The sequence below is a fragment of the Trachinotus anak genome, unplaced genomic scaffold (genome assembly GCF_046630095.1).
Source record: "Trachinotus anak isolate AG129_WGS33_773 ecotype Australia unplaced genomic scaffold, CSIRO_AGI_Tana_v1 ptg000005l, whole genome shotgun sequence".
Taxonomy (NCBI): domain Eukaryota; kingdom Metazoa; phylum Chordata; class Actinopteri; order Carangiformes; family Carangidae; genus Trachinotus; species Trachinotus anak.
Genome location: NW_027273856.1, coordinates 23,510,262 through 23,527,881, shown reverse-complemented (window position 1 = coordinate 23,527,881; position 17,620 = coordinate 23,510,262). Strand labels below are relative to the sequence as shown.

Here is a 17,620-nt window from a genome sequence, read left to right as displayed (position 1 = left end):
TGCCTATTTGTAGCTGACATTTCTGTGGCATTTATCACAATAAAAGCTTTTCTGTTTTCCTCAACAAAGACACTGAAACTTGGGGTTATTGTGGTTGGCACTCCATGTTTTTTCCCAAATGTGAGTATAAATATAGAAATTCAGTTGTGTATCCTAACTGACTTCCCTCCAGTTATTTACTAAGCTCAATTATAATCAAGAATCACTTTTTAATCTAAATGTCATTTTACAGTTTAAACATTTTTAATCCAGAGTTACACATGAGCTTGTTTCACTGCAGAATAACCCATTGTTCAAATCAAGACTAATTGTGATATTGCCTCAGCATGAGACTCAAAATCAGGATGAAGTCATTTTGCAGCAGCGCACGATTCGTCAATAAGGTGCTTAATTTTAACCACACTCTTTAGAATTGTGATGATTTTTCAGAGAGGAGAGAGCTGTTGGCTCACACACAGCTTTGCCTCTCTGTCCTATGATGGGGATTTATATTCCTCGCCCCTAAAAAAAGAAAAATCTCCTTGCAGGCAGCAGTTCAGTCCTGTTAGATGTTAACCATCCCACATTATACTGAAATACCACAGAGTGATGTAGCACTAGCCCTAAAATCCTAAGCAGAAACATGAGCCGGAACTGACCTGGCTGCATTATATTTGTTGCTGATTTGAATCAGTACAGAGTCAGTATCACAGTAACTGACTCAGACCTTTACTTTTTTCGTTACATTTTTTCATATGGACGAACACACTGAGGATCTTCAAGAGAAAGATACTCCACGGTTTTTAAACATTTGCTGCATTGAAACAAATCTTTCAGCCAAGACGCAGCTTTCTCTGCAGCTACAGCTGGGTCAGTCCACCTTAATCTAAGCCCAGTGAAGGTGGCAGTCAAATGCAAGAGCTGCTGTGGAGTTAAAGTTTAAACAGGGTTTGAGTGAGGAGTGCCTCACATTAAAAGGCCTGTAAAAGTAATTGATATCAGGGCAAAAAAGAAAATATTTCACAGTTAATCACAGTGGTAGAGACTTTAGAAATGATTTGCAGCAGCATCAAAAAGAGAATGAAGTTGGATACGTAACAAAAAAAAACAAACTTCTGTGACATGAGAAAATATGCTGTAATTAATTAAATGAACGGCTCACAATAGAACAGAAGTCACCCAAACAAGCAGCACTCAGACTTATGGGTTTTTAATTTTACATAGCAGCACTCAACATACTCTGCACACCAACCCTGCTTTGTTCTAATTTACTACTGAGTTGTTTATTCTTAACATAATTGCTGGACGGCACCACTAGCCGCTCCTGCTCAGCTCAGAGTTTTCCTTTATGTTGTACGTAACCAGAGTAAATGAATTCAAGCTGTGAGCCTCAAACACACATTTCATCAATGGATGGATTTTCGCTCTCAGTGTGGGAGCAGACTGTCAGCGAAATAGTGTGGCTCTACTTTATTTTATAGCATGAGAAACTCTGTGTCCGCAGACAAAAGAGCTGGAACGACTGCAGAGCTGGTGTATTGTCTCAAAGGTTGTACCAAAGGTTATACTTTCTCAGTTTTTCTCTGAACTGATGAAACATCTTTCCATTCAGAGTCAGATGTCAACTTCCTGTGTTTAGAGAAAAAGATTTACAGATTGCAGATGCCAGCAGCAGTTTGTCATTGTACTCTCCTCTGTTACTGTCATGTACCTTGAAGGTGGATAAGGTTGGATTTTCCCATGGTGTCAAAGTCTCCTCAGTGTTCAAATAGACATTTACTGTACTGTGTGGGTGCAGATTGGGTGCATGTGGAAAAATAAACCTGTGAACTGACTCATTAAATGCTTGGAACATTTTCTTTATTTACTCTTCTCACACATGCCCTCACAGCTCTATCCAGTGACCTCAGGTGACCCTTCAATGACACCACCAGTCATGTTCCAGATGTGTTGATTTAAAGTGATTTTATACTGGATGTCGTTTACCAATATTAATCATATGATTTTTGTTTTCTTTTTGTGTGTGTGTGCAGAAAACGATGATCAAAATTGTAAAAAAAAAAAAAAAATTGCAGGATCACTTAATGTTACTGTTTATGCTGTAAACATGTCAGACAACCTGAGAGAAGAACAAGTGTAATGGAAGTTATAAAAGTCTCAACTGACTGCTGGAAAATTGTTGGTAAAATCAATCAGATCCGTTCTTTATTGTCACACTCTGACAGAAGCAAAGGATATCACACACCTATACCTCCCACTGTGTACATTAAGGAATGTGTCACCTTCACTAGACTGTTAGATTAATCTCAAACACTAACATTGGCGTACTTTCACGCAGGAGGCGTCTTAAAGAGCCCGTTTTTAATGAATAAATTAGGCAAGTCAAGGTGATGGAAGACCTTTAAAAAAGAGAGAGGGTCACTTTAAAACCTCAGCAACCTTTTCCTTCTAAAACTTTCCAACATGGTCCTGAAAGGACAGGATTAAAAATGCCAAAAATAACTCCACTTAACATGAGAAAAGACTCAAACTGTTAATTGCTTGGTGTTCAGTGTCCAGTAAAAGAACTTTATAATAATGAGAAGGCAGGAAGATGGCAGGTATTTAATATGTGATGGCAGGCATGGACTGTTTATAGTTCATTTTGTCAATCCTCCTAATGGCTCCTAAGTACTTAAAGTGCAAGATTGGAAATATTATGTTGGATGACACCTTCCAAAGTCCAAAGAGTTTTTTGGCTTGGAGATAAAGCAGTTACGTAAAGCTTTAGTCACCATCTAGTAAAATGTCATGGTGAGATAAAAGGACTGTGTATACCCTCCATTGTATACTATGCGGTAGTTATACATTAAAACATTTGTAAATGGAAAAGTCATCATTCTGTTAATTATATTAGAAGGTTTTTTGAATATTAGATAAACTTTTGTTTCCCTGTATGTTCTGCTCTGGACAAATTAGGTCTTGACAGTCTTCCAGTTTTTGATTTTCCTTTCTTTTGTGACATTGAATGTGAAAACAGGGAGAGAGAAAGACTACCGCTCAAGGTCAAAGCCACATATATTAATATTTACACTGACATTTAGTACATAAACCACCAGGAGAAGGGAGATGATGACAGCAGGGATCTTCACATGGGCTGGAGCGCAGCACTGCATACTGATCAGGGATGATGAGCTGTCTTGTTGAGGAGCTAACAAAAGACTCATATGTCCATGACACAAGTTATCAGTTGTTACGTAAGTCTGCAGCTGTGTGAAATGTAACTGTAATGTAGATGAGTGTTTTACTGTCCAGTGAAAGGTTTATGTGACTGCGTGAGTTCATTTAGCTGAGAGATATATCTTCCCACTCAGATGCTCAGATTCATTCATTAGTCTGGTTCCTCATAAGTGACTATTCTTTCAAAACTAATCAGTTCATTTCATCTAACCAGTGGAGACAGAATGTCTAAGAGAACATTGACTAGTCACATTTCAGCCCACATTGAGCAGGCCAGCAGTATCCCTTGGTACTTTTTTACTGCACCAGCGCACATATAATTAAATTTCCCCGTAGTTACCGGTGCCCTTGACTCATCATTGAGCACAACCATGATGGTCAATTACCAGATACAGTTGGGGAGGGGGGTGTGCTGAGATTCTTGCTACCTCATGGTTTTAAGGCTTCCTTACACTAAATGAAATGACATAGACTCATGTATCAAGAGAAAATATCAATCTAGCAGATGGTTTCCTAGCTCCTTCCCAATCAGCCCAAAGAAAGGAAGCAAGCCTCCATAAATTCTGTGTGCAGATTTCCTTTGTTTTGGGTTCATTAAAGAAAATATCATTAGCATGAAAGGCCTCTCCATAAGACCTTTTTTTGGCTTTGAAGAAGAAAATATAATCAGCCTACTGTATGGAGAGATATAAGCCAAGTAAAAACTCTTGTCTCCATCATTTTCTGTTGTTTTATTTTTGGCATTAAATGCTCAGCTACTAGCAATAACGATGGAGAGAGCTAATTTTTTCACTGCTCTAAATGATCAGGTCATAATAACATACAGCAGAGCCCTTTTCAAGGAAGCTGATGTCAGCAGTAACATCTGTGTATGCCTCATGGTTTCACTGTGTGACAGAAATCACATTGACCAAGCTTTTACATTTTGCAGTATTTCCTCCAAAGGGTAAATAGGATACAGTATTTAAAGAATATATATTGCACACTGGCCTGATCTCGGCCGCTTCAATCAATTTTCAGCAGAACTCAGGGGACCAGTAACCGTTATCATTACATATTGATTTCCAGGGGAGTTCATGTGCAGTGCAGAAGTCTGGACCTGTGACTCATGTATTATGGAAATAATATAAATGCGCTTACAGTATATTTCTTACATAAAAATAAGCAATCTTTGATTCTTTTTTTTAATTCAAATTAGAACAGTGAAGATACTGATTGTACTACAACCAAAACAACGAGCTGAAAGGCGCTAAAAGACTTTGTAGAGCTGAGGGGAACTGCAAAGCTGGCTGATGATTCTCTCTGGGTTTGTCACTTCATGCAACTGCTTTCACAATGGATGCATTCATTTGATGCATGATAATATAACACCAATAGTTAGCGCATCTTTGAAAACATACATGGCATTATTCACACATTAAAGAGGATCATAGCTATGGATAATTACTAAATAAGTCCTTGAATTGAAGTACTATATGTTGTAAAAGGCTCCAGGGTAATACTGACTCCTGTAATATCTTGTATTGACTGGCTGAGCTACGTTGTTTGTTGTAATTAGTTTTGAATTGCTCAGAAAAAAAGAGCCTGGACTAATGACTAAAATAGAAATGAAAATAAAGCATTATATTAGGGGATAAAGAGCCCATAGAATTATTAATAAAGAATGAGAGAGTGATAAGTCTAGTTCTATTTTCTTTCGTGGTCTAAGTCAGAGAGCAGATAAATGGATTATATACAGTATCTATAAGATCATTTCAGATGAAATGAAATTCATGAATCATGTGACATCTACAATAGTTTACAAGCCCTAAAAAAAACTGCCACCCTTCTCTTTGTTTATCTACTTTACTGCTGCTCATTTTGCTAAATGTTTTGTAGCCATCTTCTGTCACTGTTTGAATTGGACCAAACACTCTTGATTGATGGACTCCATTAATTTAAAGACATCAAAGCCCAGGAGAAAAAACATGTTTATGAGGAGCATAATGCCAACTGAACACCATTGAAAACGGCAACATTATTGTTAGATGAAAGCACATCTCTTTTCATCTGCGGCGATGTGCTCGTTTTTATCCCAGAGGACAGCGTGGGGTTATCCTCACAAGATGCTAATGATGTGTTGCCTTCTGCAGGGATCAGTCATCAATCTGTGTACAAGCCACCGTTTCCCGTCATTATTCCTCTAAGGCAGCAGCGATGAACAGAAGGAGGGGGAGAGGGTGACGAGGCCTCCCAACCTTTACCCCCACATGTCTTGTCATCTTGTGTTAACATCATGGCTCATTTCAAGGTGAGCTGCTTATCAATCATATTACAGTGTGAGACTTATTAATGGGTGTCCCTTCAGACTGATGTTATTGTGGTCTGTGCCTGTGGGGTAGCTTTTCAAAAGAGTGATCAAATATTAGCTGTATCCTTTAACGTCTACAGTATCTTGCACTGAACTAAGGAGCGAAAAATTTCAGCTTCAACAGATGTATTCATGGAATGTTTGATAGCTAATCCCCCACTGATCCTGTTATATTTGGATATGCTGCCAGAGGTTAACAGCAGAATTAGCCCAGAAAAAGGTATAAATTAATGAATTTCTGACAAGAAAAAAGCTTAAAGCAGGCAGGGTAATTCAATTGTTCAGCAGTTAGATGAAGATTATTTTATATTATAATAATTATTCCTTTTGAGCCTTCCAGCTTAACTGAATTTGAAATGAAAGATCATCTGCTCGTCTTAAATGTCTCCTCGTTTCTCCTCCCCAAAAAAGATGCAGAGAAACCAGACAATTAGACAGATAAAGACAACATGAATACAAATAACCGTGATAGAATCAGTGCGTGGCAGGGTGGCTCGCTGGTTGGAAACCACTGCTGTAGTGACTGCAAGGACTATGCATGATGTGAGGTTGTACACAGCTGGACACTATAGCAGTGGGTTTGCTGGTAGGAATTTCTGTCATGTGCATAATTGCATGTGTAAAATGTGCTCTATATTTTGAGGATGCATTTCCGTGCTGTCGAGGTGGATATTGCATCTAAGCCCAGTATTCATAAAAAACATACTGTGCATTGAAAGGAAACTTTAATGATTTGCATCTGGCTGAGGAACTTGGTTAAATTTTCCATTAAATAGCATAAACTACCCAAAACAAAATTAGAACAATTAAATATTAAGTAGTAGTGTCATTGTACAGATTACTTTGATTTGAATGAGCTAAATTTGACTCCCTACTTCCTTTTCAACTCTGTCTTGATTGTGCAGAAGCACCAGTATTTTACAATCCTCATACGTCAGTGGCCACACAACACTTTCACTGCAGTTTACAGTCTGATACTAAATGTGAAACACTGACCTCTGTGGGATGACAGGAGAATAGTAATTGAACACTCAACATGCACTTTTTCTTTTGGTTTTCTTAACCTGAAACTTCAGACTTTTCCTCCCTCACTGATGTGTGTGGATTTATATTTAAATTTGTATTGTTAAGAAAGGAAAAGAAACCACACGACTATGCAGAATAATTAACTTCCATAATTGATTAAAAATAGTATAGTCCTAAATCACCACAGGCATACTCTGAACTGCCACTAAAATGTCTTTGCTGGTATTCATAAGACAATCTGATATCATATAGATTGCCAACATGGCGGCTGTCTGATGTTGGGATGGATTTAATGGATTTAATGTATCCTATATGAAATGAAAGATGCTGCACTCTCTGTTGATACAAGTGCCTCCTGTTGTTGTGTCAGCTGGAAACTCGCCAAAGTGTATGTACATGTACACTTTGTGTATGAGCTCACTCATATTAAAAATCTTTTTATTCACTATTACAGGCTGTTTTGTTGATACAACAGAAATCTACATAATAGTTGTTAAACTCACTCATGATAACATTGTTGGACTTAGCAGCACATTAGTAGCAAATAACACTCAGTGTGATCATGACGCATCTTGTGTATTTGTGATGGTGAGGGTGAATATATTTCTTAGATTTTTTTCTTCTCTTATTAACAGTAGTTAATCAAATAAGATAAAGTTTGTTTCTCCCTCACAACTCAAGCGCTTCATCGACTCTATCAAGAAAAACACTTTCCTCAGTATATCTCTCAACCACCGAAAAGACGTGTTTTTTAGGACACAAAAATGTAAAGACCTCAACCGATTTCACGTGCGAGCATGTTCTTGCTGTGTGGCATCTGAGGAATGCTGACTCACACTTCCTGTTTCCGGTCCATTCAGGAAATGGCAGAGTTTAACCCCTGTCTGCTGCAGCCACTCCACTCTCTTATCTTTCAAGATGCTGTCTGAGTCCCCCCAAGGGATGGTTTACTTAGGGGATCAAACCCACTGTAATTTACTACAGTCAGTTACTTTTAAAGGCTTCCTGTACGCTGCTGTAGCCTCTCACACTCTGTGCTTGGGTAAACATGTTTACCGTAAAGTTAATGTTTTATCTCTGGGTTGCTATCGCTCATCTCACATTTTCCTCCATTCACCTACTTCATGTTTGAACATAGTCCAAACTGAAATTTAGACTTTCATTTAGTCTTCACGCTGCGAAAGCGATAACGTGTGATTATTGTGTTTGTATGTCACATCCTGTGTCATCTGTTTTATAATGTCACACTGCTGACACACTTTGTTGAGCACAAAGCTGTTGGGAAAAAAAAGCTTTAGAGCAAAAAGCTTTTTTTTTTTTTTTTTTAGAGTTGTGGAGTTAAGCAAACTACTTTTAAGTGATTGTGGCCAGTAAAGCGTAGAATGTTTTATGAGTATCTCGTAAAAATAAGTTGAATGAAATACAAGAATAAATTACAGTTCTAAATAATGTTAATATTTTATTTATAAAAAACATTTATGCAAATATAAACTCTCTTTTGAAAGCCCCTTTCTTTATATGTCCACTGAATGACTGAAGGAACAGAAAGTGCAAAGTATTGTGCATGTAATCTCAGGTTGCTTGTTTCTGTACCATGCAAATATTTAATCTGTAACGTTACCTGCGTTGACTTCCCCGGGTCCAAACATGTACTGTATTTGTATTATCCATTGTTTATCAGTCTTAATTATGTCTCCTCATACTCCATGGCTGTCAACATGAATGGAGCCAACAGTAGCGGGAGTGCAGTCAGTATAACAAAACTTTTTGAAAAGTTCTGAACATGTTTTCAGATGCTCGTACAGTAGCTGCTAGAGGCAAAGGAAGCCATAAATAGCTTGTACATTCAACCAGAAGGAAGGCGTAAAAAATGTGTCCATTTAAAAGGATAAAAAAATAGATTGTGTTAGTCATAAAAATGTTTGGTTGGTCATGTATCCATTCAAATCTCACTTCTCTCTCTCTCTTTTTTTTTTTTTGCCTTCGAGTTATCAGCAGGAAACATTTTCGTTTTCTTTAATCATGGTTGCATCTCATATTGTCCCTCCGTGGCAATAAAGAAGTCGTTGAGAGTGTTCTGCAGAAATTCAAAAGTCGGCCGTTCCTCAGGCTTCTGCTTCCAGCAAATCATCATAATGTCGTAGAGTTCCTCAGGACAGCCATCAGGAGACGGCATCCTGTACGATCTGTCCAGGCTCCTGATCACCTCCGGGTTAGTCATCCCTGATTAGTAAAAAGAAAATGCAGCTGGTGTAAGATTATAATGAACTTTTAGTAACAGCATTTTGCAATGTACTTGGCTAGTAAATAGCAACACAACTTTTGGATTGGTCTCTACACAGTATGTCAACTGTATACCAGTGTTTCGCAGAACACTCACAATACATTGCTCTCTCTTTTTTATTTATTTCTCCTGTGCTGTACCTGGGTAGGGTATTCTTCCATAGGTAACTATTTCTGTCAGGAGGATCCCAAAAGACCAAACGTCCGATTTGATGCTGAATGTGCCAAAATTGATGGCCTCTGGAGCGGTCCACTTGATGGGAAACTTAGCACCTAATTGTCAGAAAAAGGGTGAGAAAAAGCAAAGGGAAATTGTGTTACTGGCTTGTGACTCTAGAGAATATGTAAGCGTGTGTGGGTGTGTTTATTCCGCTTAACATGAGGTGATGTGATGACATAAACCCTAAAATTATCGACATCTGACAACTGGTAGAAATTTTACGATAACATTTTAACAAGGGTGGCTACATCTTTAATATCTCTGGTTGTTTTTGTCCTTTTTTGGCAATGCAGGGAAACGTTAGATTTATTGGATTTTATGGATTAAATACCTGGCTTGAGGTAAGATACCTTGAGTCAGGTATTAAATTCATGAGACAAAAAACGTGGTGATTTTGACAAAAAATGGTTTCTCAGTTGAAATTCTCAAAATGCACCACACCACAATATATATTGCTAATGTATCACAATATAAAATTACACAAACAGTATCATGATACAAGATTTTATCCATATCGCCCACTGCTATTCCTGTACACAATGGCATATGATGGAATTTGCAATAGAACCACAGCTTGTTGTCAGACCTTAAAATAATGTGTGTCTAACTTTGAATGATGCATTGAGAGCTGGCGCTACTGTAGATTCTGAGGTCATGTCCTCTATATTTTTTTTTTGGGGAATTTGTCAGCTTGGGGGGAGGTTATGTTCTATAATTAAAAATTTACATGTATTGGGTATTTTATAGAATTATTCCAGTATTTTAGATTAATTTAGATTTTATATATATATATATATATATATATATATATATATATATATATATGTGTGTGTGTGTGTGTGTGTGTGTGTGTGTGTGTGTGTGTGTGTGTGTGTGTGTTCATTATATTCTATATTATATATATATATATATATATATATATATATATATATATGTGTGTGTGTGTGTGTGTGTGTGTGTGTGTGTGTGTGTGTGTGTGTGTGTGTGTGTGTGTGTGTGTATACTATACTATATTAATATGGCTAGGTCTTACATCTTAGTCACTTTGGACAGTCTACCTAATTAATGTGATGTAATGCACTTTAGGCCTTTTTGTTGCCGAAGAAAGGAAACATCACAGAAAAAACAGATAAAACATGGGCTCATTTATTGTGCAGTGTTTAAAGCATTGCGTATACTGTACCTTCTTGAGCTGTGTATTCTGACTCAATGATCCTGGCCAGGCCAAAGTCTGCTATCTTGCAGTGCAGGGTCTCATTGACCAGTATGTTGGCTGCACGCAGGTCTCGGTGGATGTAGTTCTTCCTCTCGATGTATGCCATGCCTTCAGCTATCTGTCATATAGAAAGATCAGGGAAGCAACATTGGAGATAACTTTTTAGGGTAATTTTAGATCAAATGCAAAACATCAATAATAGAAATGAATCCATTTTAATTAATTGTGCATTTTTTTACACATATTCTATTCTATACATATACTATTTCCTCTGGCCAATGTGCTCAATGTGATTGAGCACATGCAAGATTGTGCCACTATGTGTGTATATGTATTGTGTTTACATGCACAGTAATGACAGTAAAGTGGGTTTAACAGGATGTTCCAATTCTCAGGAAGTCAAAATGCTTTTTTTTGGAGGGGCAAGACTTCTGGGGGAGCTCACTGTGGGTGGAAAAATAGCATGATTTCCTGTCCGGATGTTAATAATTGACGTAGGGCGAGGCTTTGAGCCAGATGAGCAAAAGCCCCACTATAGAAACCACACAGCAACTGCTGACAGTTTCCACGTGTTCTAACATCCTGATTGGTGTCAAAGTGTACACTACAACAGACGTTCAAAGTGTTACTGTAGAACAACTGTTGTGTATAAATAGACTTTGAGGTCAGCAATAAAGCTAATACTTTTGTTTCTGACAGATGATGCAAAAGTCAGGGAATTAAATACTAATGTCATGTAATGGCAAACAACTTCAGAAGTGGAAAAAAATGTCATAATCCTCTGAGAAAAAGCTTTAATTTTATCACAAAGAGATGTGGTTTAGCAGCTTGTGATGAAAATGTCACATACCCTACAAATACAAAGTCATAAGATCATATGAAAAAGTTTCCCACCTGAGCTGACATATCTATCAGCTTATTGAGCTTTAGCTTTTTTCCCTCGTCTGTTTTTAGAAAGTCTAGAAGACATCCTGCCAATGAGAAAAGGAGAAGAACTTTATCAGAAAAACAAATAGAAGTTAAGTATTCTAGTTCATTCTTCACTTCATTCTTCACTTCCAATTATGCAGATGCAGGACACATTGCGACATCTTACGCTGAAAGAAACCAAATTCATTCATTTATTTATTATGCAGTAAGGCTACAGTTATTGCTTTTAGCTAGAAATAACAACACAAACACCGGTTCTGTATTATAGTTGGTGGCGTTTTGTATGTTTGCGTCTGTAGTTTATGATGTTCAAATAATTCAACTCAGAATAAAGTCCAATACAATAACACCTCATATTTTGGACTCAAAAATAACCATAGATTTGAATCGGCTGTCTGATGCAGTCACTTACAGTGAATATTATAAGCTTCACAACTGCAGTTTTTAATTGCTTGGATTTAACGGCATCAAAATATCAAACATTTGTAAAGATTTTCTGCTTTTCTTTGTCTCATGTCATAGTATATTGAAATTGTTTGGGGTTTGGACTCTTGGCTGGACGGAACAAGCTATTTGACATTTTTTAGTATTTGCTGACATTTTATAGACTTATAGAGAAAATAATCATGGACCATACTGAAAATAATCATAGTTGCAGCTGGATATTTTAGTAAACATTACCGTGTCTCAAAAATAAGTGTTTGAAAAAGGAGAAAAAGAATGGTAATAAATTGAATTATTTACCCATACTTTTATATCAGGCACCCCCCTTCCATTTTTCTTACCATTGATCATGAACTCGGTGACAATGAGAATGGGCTCCTTCGTGACCACGGCATGGAGGCGCACCAATCGTTCGTGCCTCAGCTGCTTCATCAGGTTAGCCTCCTGGAGGAAGGCCTCAGGCTCCATCGTTCCCTCTTTTAAGGTCTTAATGGCAACCTTCTGGGTGTTCTTGTAGTAACCTACGGTAAGAATCAAAATGGTGTTTACAGTAACACACTGTGCTTTGCCGTCTTGGTTTATAAATGTCAAACGCAGGCTTAGTTTTCTTTGTTTCTTTTTCTCACCCATCCACACTTCTCCAAATTGCCCAGCTCCCAGTTTCTTCACCATTTTCAGCGTCTCTCTGGGAATCTCCCATTCATCATGTGCCCATGGCTGCTGAGGGGCCTTAGGCTTACAGGGAGCGTACAGTCGCTGACACAACCCGTCGGCTGTACCTGCAGCCAAGTGTGATACATGTTGTTTTTTTTTATCATATTGTCTTTGCTGTGGTGCTAAATTTAGTTACTTAAACATTGTAAGTCTGAAGAGCTCTTGTTACCTTAACTTTAGAAGTGTTTTAGTGTAAGCTTATGTGTAGTTCATAAGTTGTTGTGCATTGGCAGCCATTCTAGAGATTTAGCCCTCTTATCTTGTGGTTTCGTCACAGAAATGGAAAGACTATCACTCCTCTCACACAGGAAATGCACATCACATCTCAAGGGTCTAACTTGTCAGTGCAGACATCTTATAATTCACAGCAGTGAACTGAATCAGGGTCCAAATCATAGCATTCAGGTTCTGTTATAACGTCATAACATTGCAATGTTTTGCAACCATAATGAAAATAAGTGTTTGGGGTACCAAAATGTAGTCACTACTGCTCAGTACATAAACAAAGACCTCCTTCTTTTTAAATATTGTAGATCTATAAAAATGTGATCAAACATTTGTGGGTGGATGTAATGTATTTCTGTTTATTACTTACGGGTGTAATATTTAACCAGTTCCTGTAGAGATGGGAATGTGTTGGAAGGAGAGATGTAGTAGCCACCTTTGTCCAGACAGCGGATCTTGTAGTGTTTTACCACATCTCCTTGGTCTTGTGCATTATCTCTGACTGACAATGAGAAGGACCCTAAAGGAAAACAAATAGATTACATGGGTAGGGTTTAATACTTGACCAGTTTTAAAGTGTTTCGAAATATGCCTTCCTGAAATGCATTGTCACTGAAACTCTGATTTGTAGCACGATCGCAAATAGGAGCTGGCGTCACCTTTACAGGTCTCACTCTCTCGAACGAGGAAGGCACCCGGTTTATTTCCAGGGGCCAAAAGCAGTCGTTCAGTCTCTTTCCGACTCATGTCCTTGAAAAACCACCTACAGAGGAGAAACGCTTATTTAACTATTTAAAAACATATACAAATGTATTTTCAGTCCATAAAACTTTGTTGCAGTGCTGAGTTTCATTTGCCACGTGGTTTGATAATAACTTGTGTTGTATTTAATTTGCTGCTCACTTTTCCACCTCCAGTGTATCTGCTCTGGCGACATAATTAGATGGTATGAAGCCCTCCTGTCCAGTCACCAGAGATTTAGCCAGCCACCATTCTCCATTTCTACACAAACATGGGAGATCATTTTTATTTCTTCATGTTACAAGTACCATGTAGTCACTACTTCCCGGTACGTATTGTGTAGTAGGGACTGTGATGAGACTTACTCTTGCAAAACCTTAAGTTTGTCTCCCTTCTTGAAAGGCAGATCACTGTCTGTGTTGGCTTTGAAGTCATGTTGTGCCACAAACACGGTGTCATCTAAAGTCAAGTGGAGCAAGCAGTTATTTCAAAAGAAGCGAGTTCAAGCAGTAATTTCACTTTACAGTCGTGCATTTTTGTTTTGTTTATTTTTTTCTTTTGACCTTAATTTCTGGACATAATACTTTACTGTCAAAACAACTGTATTTAATGTCCTGCTTTTATATTCTTCTCCAAGCCATGACTGTTCTCTAATTTTTACACTGTCTGTGACATTAATATGACTTTCTTCTCTTCTCTCATGAATAATCGCATCTCTTCCCCAGGAGAGTACAAAGGAAATCCAACCAAGATTTCAATCGCTAAATGTAGCCTCCTCTTACGGCTACTAAGGCCCCTCTGCACAGCGGCAGCTGAACACATAGTTGCAGGGCTGTTATTTTTCAGTTGAAGGTTTGTTATGTGGGTTGTGTTCAGTGATTACCAGTTTCCAGATAGTTGTCTCCACTTCGTGCCTAAAGAACAGAAAAAGTACATTTTTTAACATTCAGCGTGAGCATGAAGTCAGTGAAAAACACTGCTATTTAAGTTATTAATCTAGATTAGTTTCAAATAACAGTTATTTCTTTACTTTGTACTTAGTGGAAATGAGTAAAGCTTTTTCCTTTAAGCAGTCTACTTACTATGTGATTTGAGTGGGAGGCCTGAGAGTTGTGTTTTCCTATGTAGAACCCCTGCTCGTTTACCTGTTTCTGGCCACTGCAAGTGCAGCCCATCCTGAATATATAATGGAAATGGTCACCTTCTTCAGTTACACTGCATACTATTAACAAGATTTACTTAATATAAAATTACAGCACAAGCTGCGTAATATTGTTCATTTATCAAATACTACCACCCATATCAAGTCCCTGCTAAGAGCCTCAGATAGATACATGTTCATTTCTATGCCCTTACCTGATAAAGCAGATGAGCTTTACTGAAGCTGTTTTCAGTCTCCACTCCTCCCACTGTGCGGCCTGGTCTGTGAGTTCATACCCGCTGCTGAAAATAAATTAAACTTAGTCAAAATAACTAAATCAACAGTGGAGAGTCTCTTTTAAGTTTTTTCTTTTTCTTTTCTTTTTTTTTTATAGTCACACAAGTGCACTGGAAATAAATTTGCCTCTTATAAGAGGAAGTGGAAAATATGTTTACAGCTTTGTATGGTATCATTTGCATTTACTGTTAAAATGCAACCACAACGTCTCATCAAATTTTAAAATAGAGGAAGGATTAAGTGCTAAACTTGATACACTTGATACATTGCAGATGCAGAAATTGACAGTGAATTTTTCTTTGTATTTGGGTCAACATGTAATGTCATGCTGAATCTATTTGAAGAGGTAGTCCTATAAGACATTTGTGATCAAACTTTTAAATAGGTGGTGAATTAAAAAGAAAAAAAAAATCCTAAGAATAAATGTAAGAGCCCATTTCAACATTGCCAATATTTGAACATGGAAGGGAATAAATATTTAGCACGAAGGTCAAAGTTTAAGCTTGTACATGCAAATTTTCCAGTGTAAATGTCAACACTTGTACAGTCACAACCAAAACCTAAAACTTTACAGTAGGAAGTTTGTTGATGTCATTGTTTCTGTCTTAGCACTTAGTTTTTCTTTAAAATTACAAATGAAACTCAAGATTATCTTTTAAAAAGCGACCGTCATGATGACAATCTTAGCGCTTTTATTGCACAAACTATCCAGTGGTGTGTAACCAAAACTGTAGTGGCAATACTATAAGTGCTGTTGAGCAATGGAAAACTTTCTGTAATAATTCTTTATATTTAAGTGTAGCTTTATATGTTGAAGTGTACATCCCATATTTGTTTTCATGTAGAAAATTGATCATTTCAAGGAAAATTAGCTTTATATTTCTTTGATTTTTTTAGTCTAAATTTCTTTTCATGAATAATATTATGATAGTTTGTAACTACTTGCGTGATAAACACTGAGCTCACAAATAATTGCTATAAATGTTCTGTTATGATTATCATTAAGTGACTAATTATTTCAATGTTTTTTTTCATTATTAAAACATCATTAAAATCACTCCTTTTGATTCAAAATTTTATACTATTTTGTATGATTGTTAATTTTTTTCCACCATAATATTACAGAATCAATACTTGTTGTACTCTGTATTGTGAGATAATCATACAGCAAATAAATACCTTGACCTTGTCCCCCAGGCTTGTGTTGTCAAAAGTACTTCAGATGCCAAATGCCTTCAAGTTCCTTAAGTGCTTGTCAGTACGTCGTTCTCACTCGCTCGTTTTGGTTTTGAAAGTTTCTCTCTCTCTCTCTTTTGTTCTCTCTCACTCTGCAACCCCCCCCCTCTCTCTCTCTCCCTCTCTCTCTCACACACAGTAAAGACCAGGGCCTCCCCTGGGGGACAACACTGACTTTACTGTAAAAAGATAGAAGTTTACTTACTTTGTCTGGCAATTCCCTCTCTTAATCACCTCATGGTTAAACTTCAGTTAGTAAACTTCCACCAGACCCTCAGTTAGTTAATGAATAAAATGAATGAACTGTCAATCTCACAAATGTATATCAACAAAGGTCACATTTCTTGACGAAATTACAAAGAGGATGAAGTTTACTAATTGACTTAAAAGAGCTGGTGGACATTCTGTAATTTGTAACGGGATGTACTGTAATATTGTACTAATCACCAATGTTTCTGCATTGCTGAATAGTGATGAATATAGGTGTGGTTGACTGCTGTATTTAGCATATTTCTCAGTTCCTCATGTTGTTTATCTCTACAATTCATCTTTGCAACTTGGCAACCGTAATAATAGTTTGCAGTGCAGTGGTCCAGTAAAGCAGTACACATTGTTACCACAAGATGGACTGGTGAACTGGTCACGAGACCCTGTGACTGTGAAATTGTATTGTGTGTGCTCTTGGGAAGACTTGAAGTACATCTCTCATATATCTGTGCAAGGTCAACGCTTTTAAGTATTATCTCTGTGTTAAATCTTCTCGTGCAAGATCTGCAAAAGATTATTATCCCCATGTTTTCAGGTCTTTTCACCACTTAAGCATATCTTGAGGTGTATCATTTTATATGAAAATGTTCCTAGTAGGATAATGAAGTAGGTAACTTCCTTCTCTCCTTACAACCCTCCTTTTACCTTTATGGCCTGTTGACCACAAACTGGAATATAATGTAAGTTGGACCATATAGACATACAGGTATACAAGTAATTCTGGAGCTGGTTCGCCAGAATCAATAGAGATCCGGATACTTTTTAGTATTAAAAGCTGCTAATGTACTGTCATGAGGACAGCAATTACAAAGTGAAGGCATCATTAATAGACTACTTCTAAGTATATTTTTATTATCGACAAATAATTTGGGAAGCATAAAGTTTTTGTTTTTATTGTTCTCTGTAAGTTACTTTGTCAAATGCTTATTAATACACAAAAAAAAACCAACTAATGTTTGTGTTGTGAATTAATGTGCAACAGATCCATTTTTATGTAATTTTGTATTGGTGACACTTTGTATTGTCGTACACTTTAGGTACGACAATATGACTCTTTCTTCTGCACAAGTGCTTTGTTTTGCATCTGTATTTTAAAGTTTCTTTTAATGAACAATTAATAACCAATCCTCTGGATTAAGTCTATGTGCTGGTTTTGTTATTACTTCCAGTCCATGGCTAAGGTCTAGTTGCCTAGGTTCCCCAGAAATGACACTAGATGGCGCAGAAAGTCATGTTTTACTCCCTGACTCTCCGTAAGTAGCTCCATTTGAAGACACTTTGCCAGCTTTGCTCTAAAATCATGCCAAGGGTTATCATCTATTAATAGATGAT

The 17,620-nt window shown here is 37.2% G+C and overlaps 2 protein-coding genes across 3 annotated transcripts in view; one reads left to right on the top strand and one right to left on the bottom strand.

Annotated features, from left to right (window-relative positions):
• LOC139622045 (low density lipoprotein receptor adapter protein 1) overlaps window positions 1–5,447 on the top strand; it is a 74,763-nt gene extending 69,316 nt beyond the window's left edge. The window contains exon 9 of the mRNA XM_071479116.1: window positions 5,331–5,447. Coding sequence (XP_071335217.1) covers window positions 5,331–5,421 — 91 coding nt within the window. The 3' untranslated portion in view covers window positions 5,422–5,447. The remainder of the gene's footprint in view (window positions 1–5,330) is intronic.
• Window positions 5,448–8,007: 2,560 nt separating this feature from the next.
• blk (BLK proto-oncogene, Src family tyrosine kinase) lies at window positions 8,008–16,078 on the bottom strand. Of its 2 annotated transcripts, none has more exons than XM_071479113.1 (14): window positions 15,965–16,078; window positions 14,704–14,790; window positions 14,430–14,523; window positions 14,231–14,261; window positions 13,713–13,806; window positions 13,510–13,608; window positions 13,266–13,369; window positions 12,977–13,126; window positions 12,294–12,446; window positions 12,009–12,188; window positions 11,188–11,264; window positions 10,261–10,411; window positions 8,999–9,130; window positions 8,008–8,797 (listed from the first exon to the last, which is right to left on the bottom strand). In XM_071479113.1, the coding sequence occupies exons 3-14, from the start codon at window positions 14,520–14,522 to the stop codon at window positions 8,595–8,597; spliced, it is 1,467 nt and encodes a 488-aa protein (XP_071335214.1). In that variant the 5' UTR covers window position 14,523; window positions 14,704–14,790; window positions 15,965–16,078; the 3' UTR covers window positions 8,008–8,594. The 2 variants fall into 2 exon arrangements, with proteins under 2 accessions (XP_071335214.1, XP_071335215.1); XM_071479114.1 differs by having other exon boundaries at window positions 14,704–14,787; window positions 15,965–16,058.
• Window positions 16,079–17,620: the final 1,542 nt, after the last annotated feature.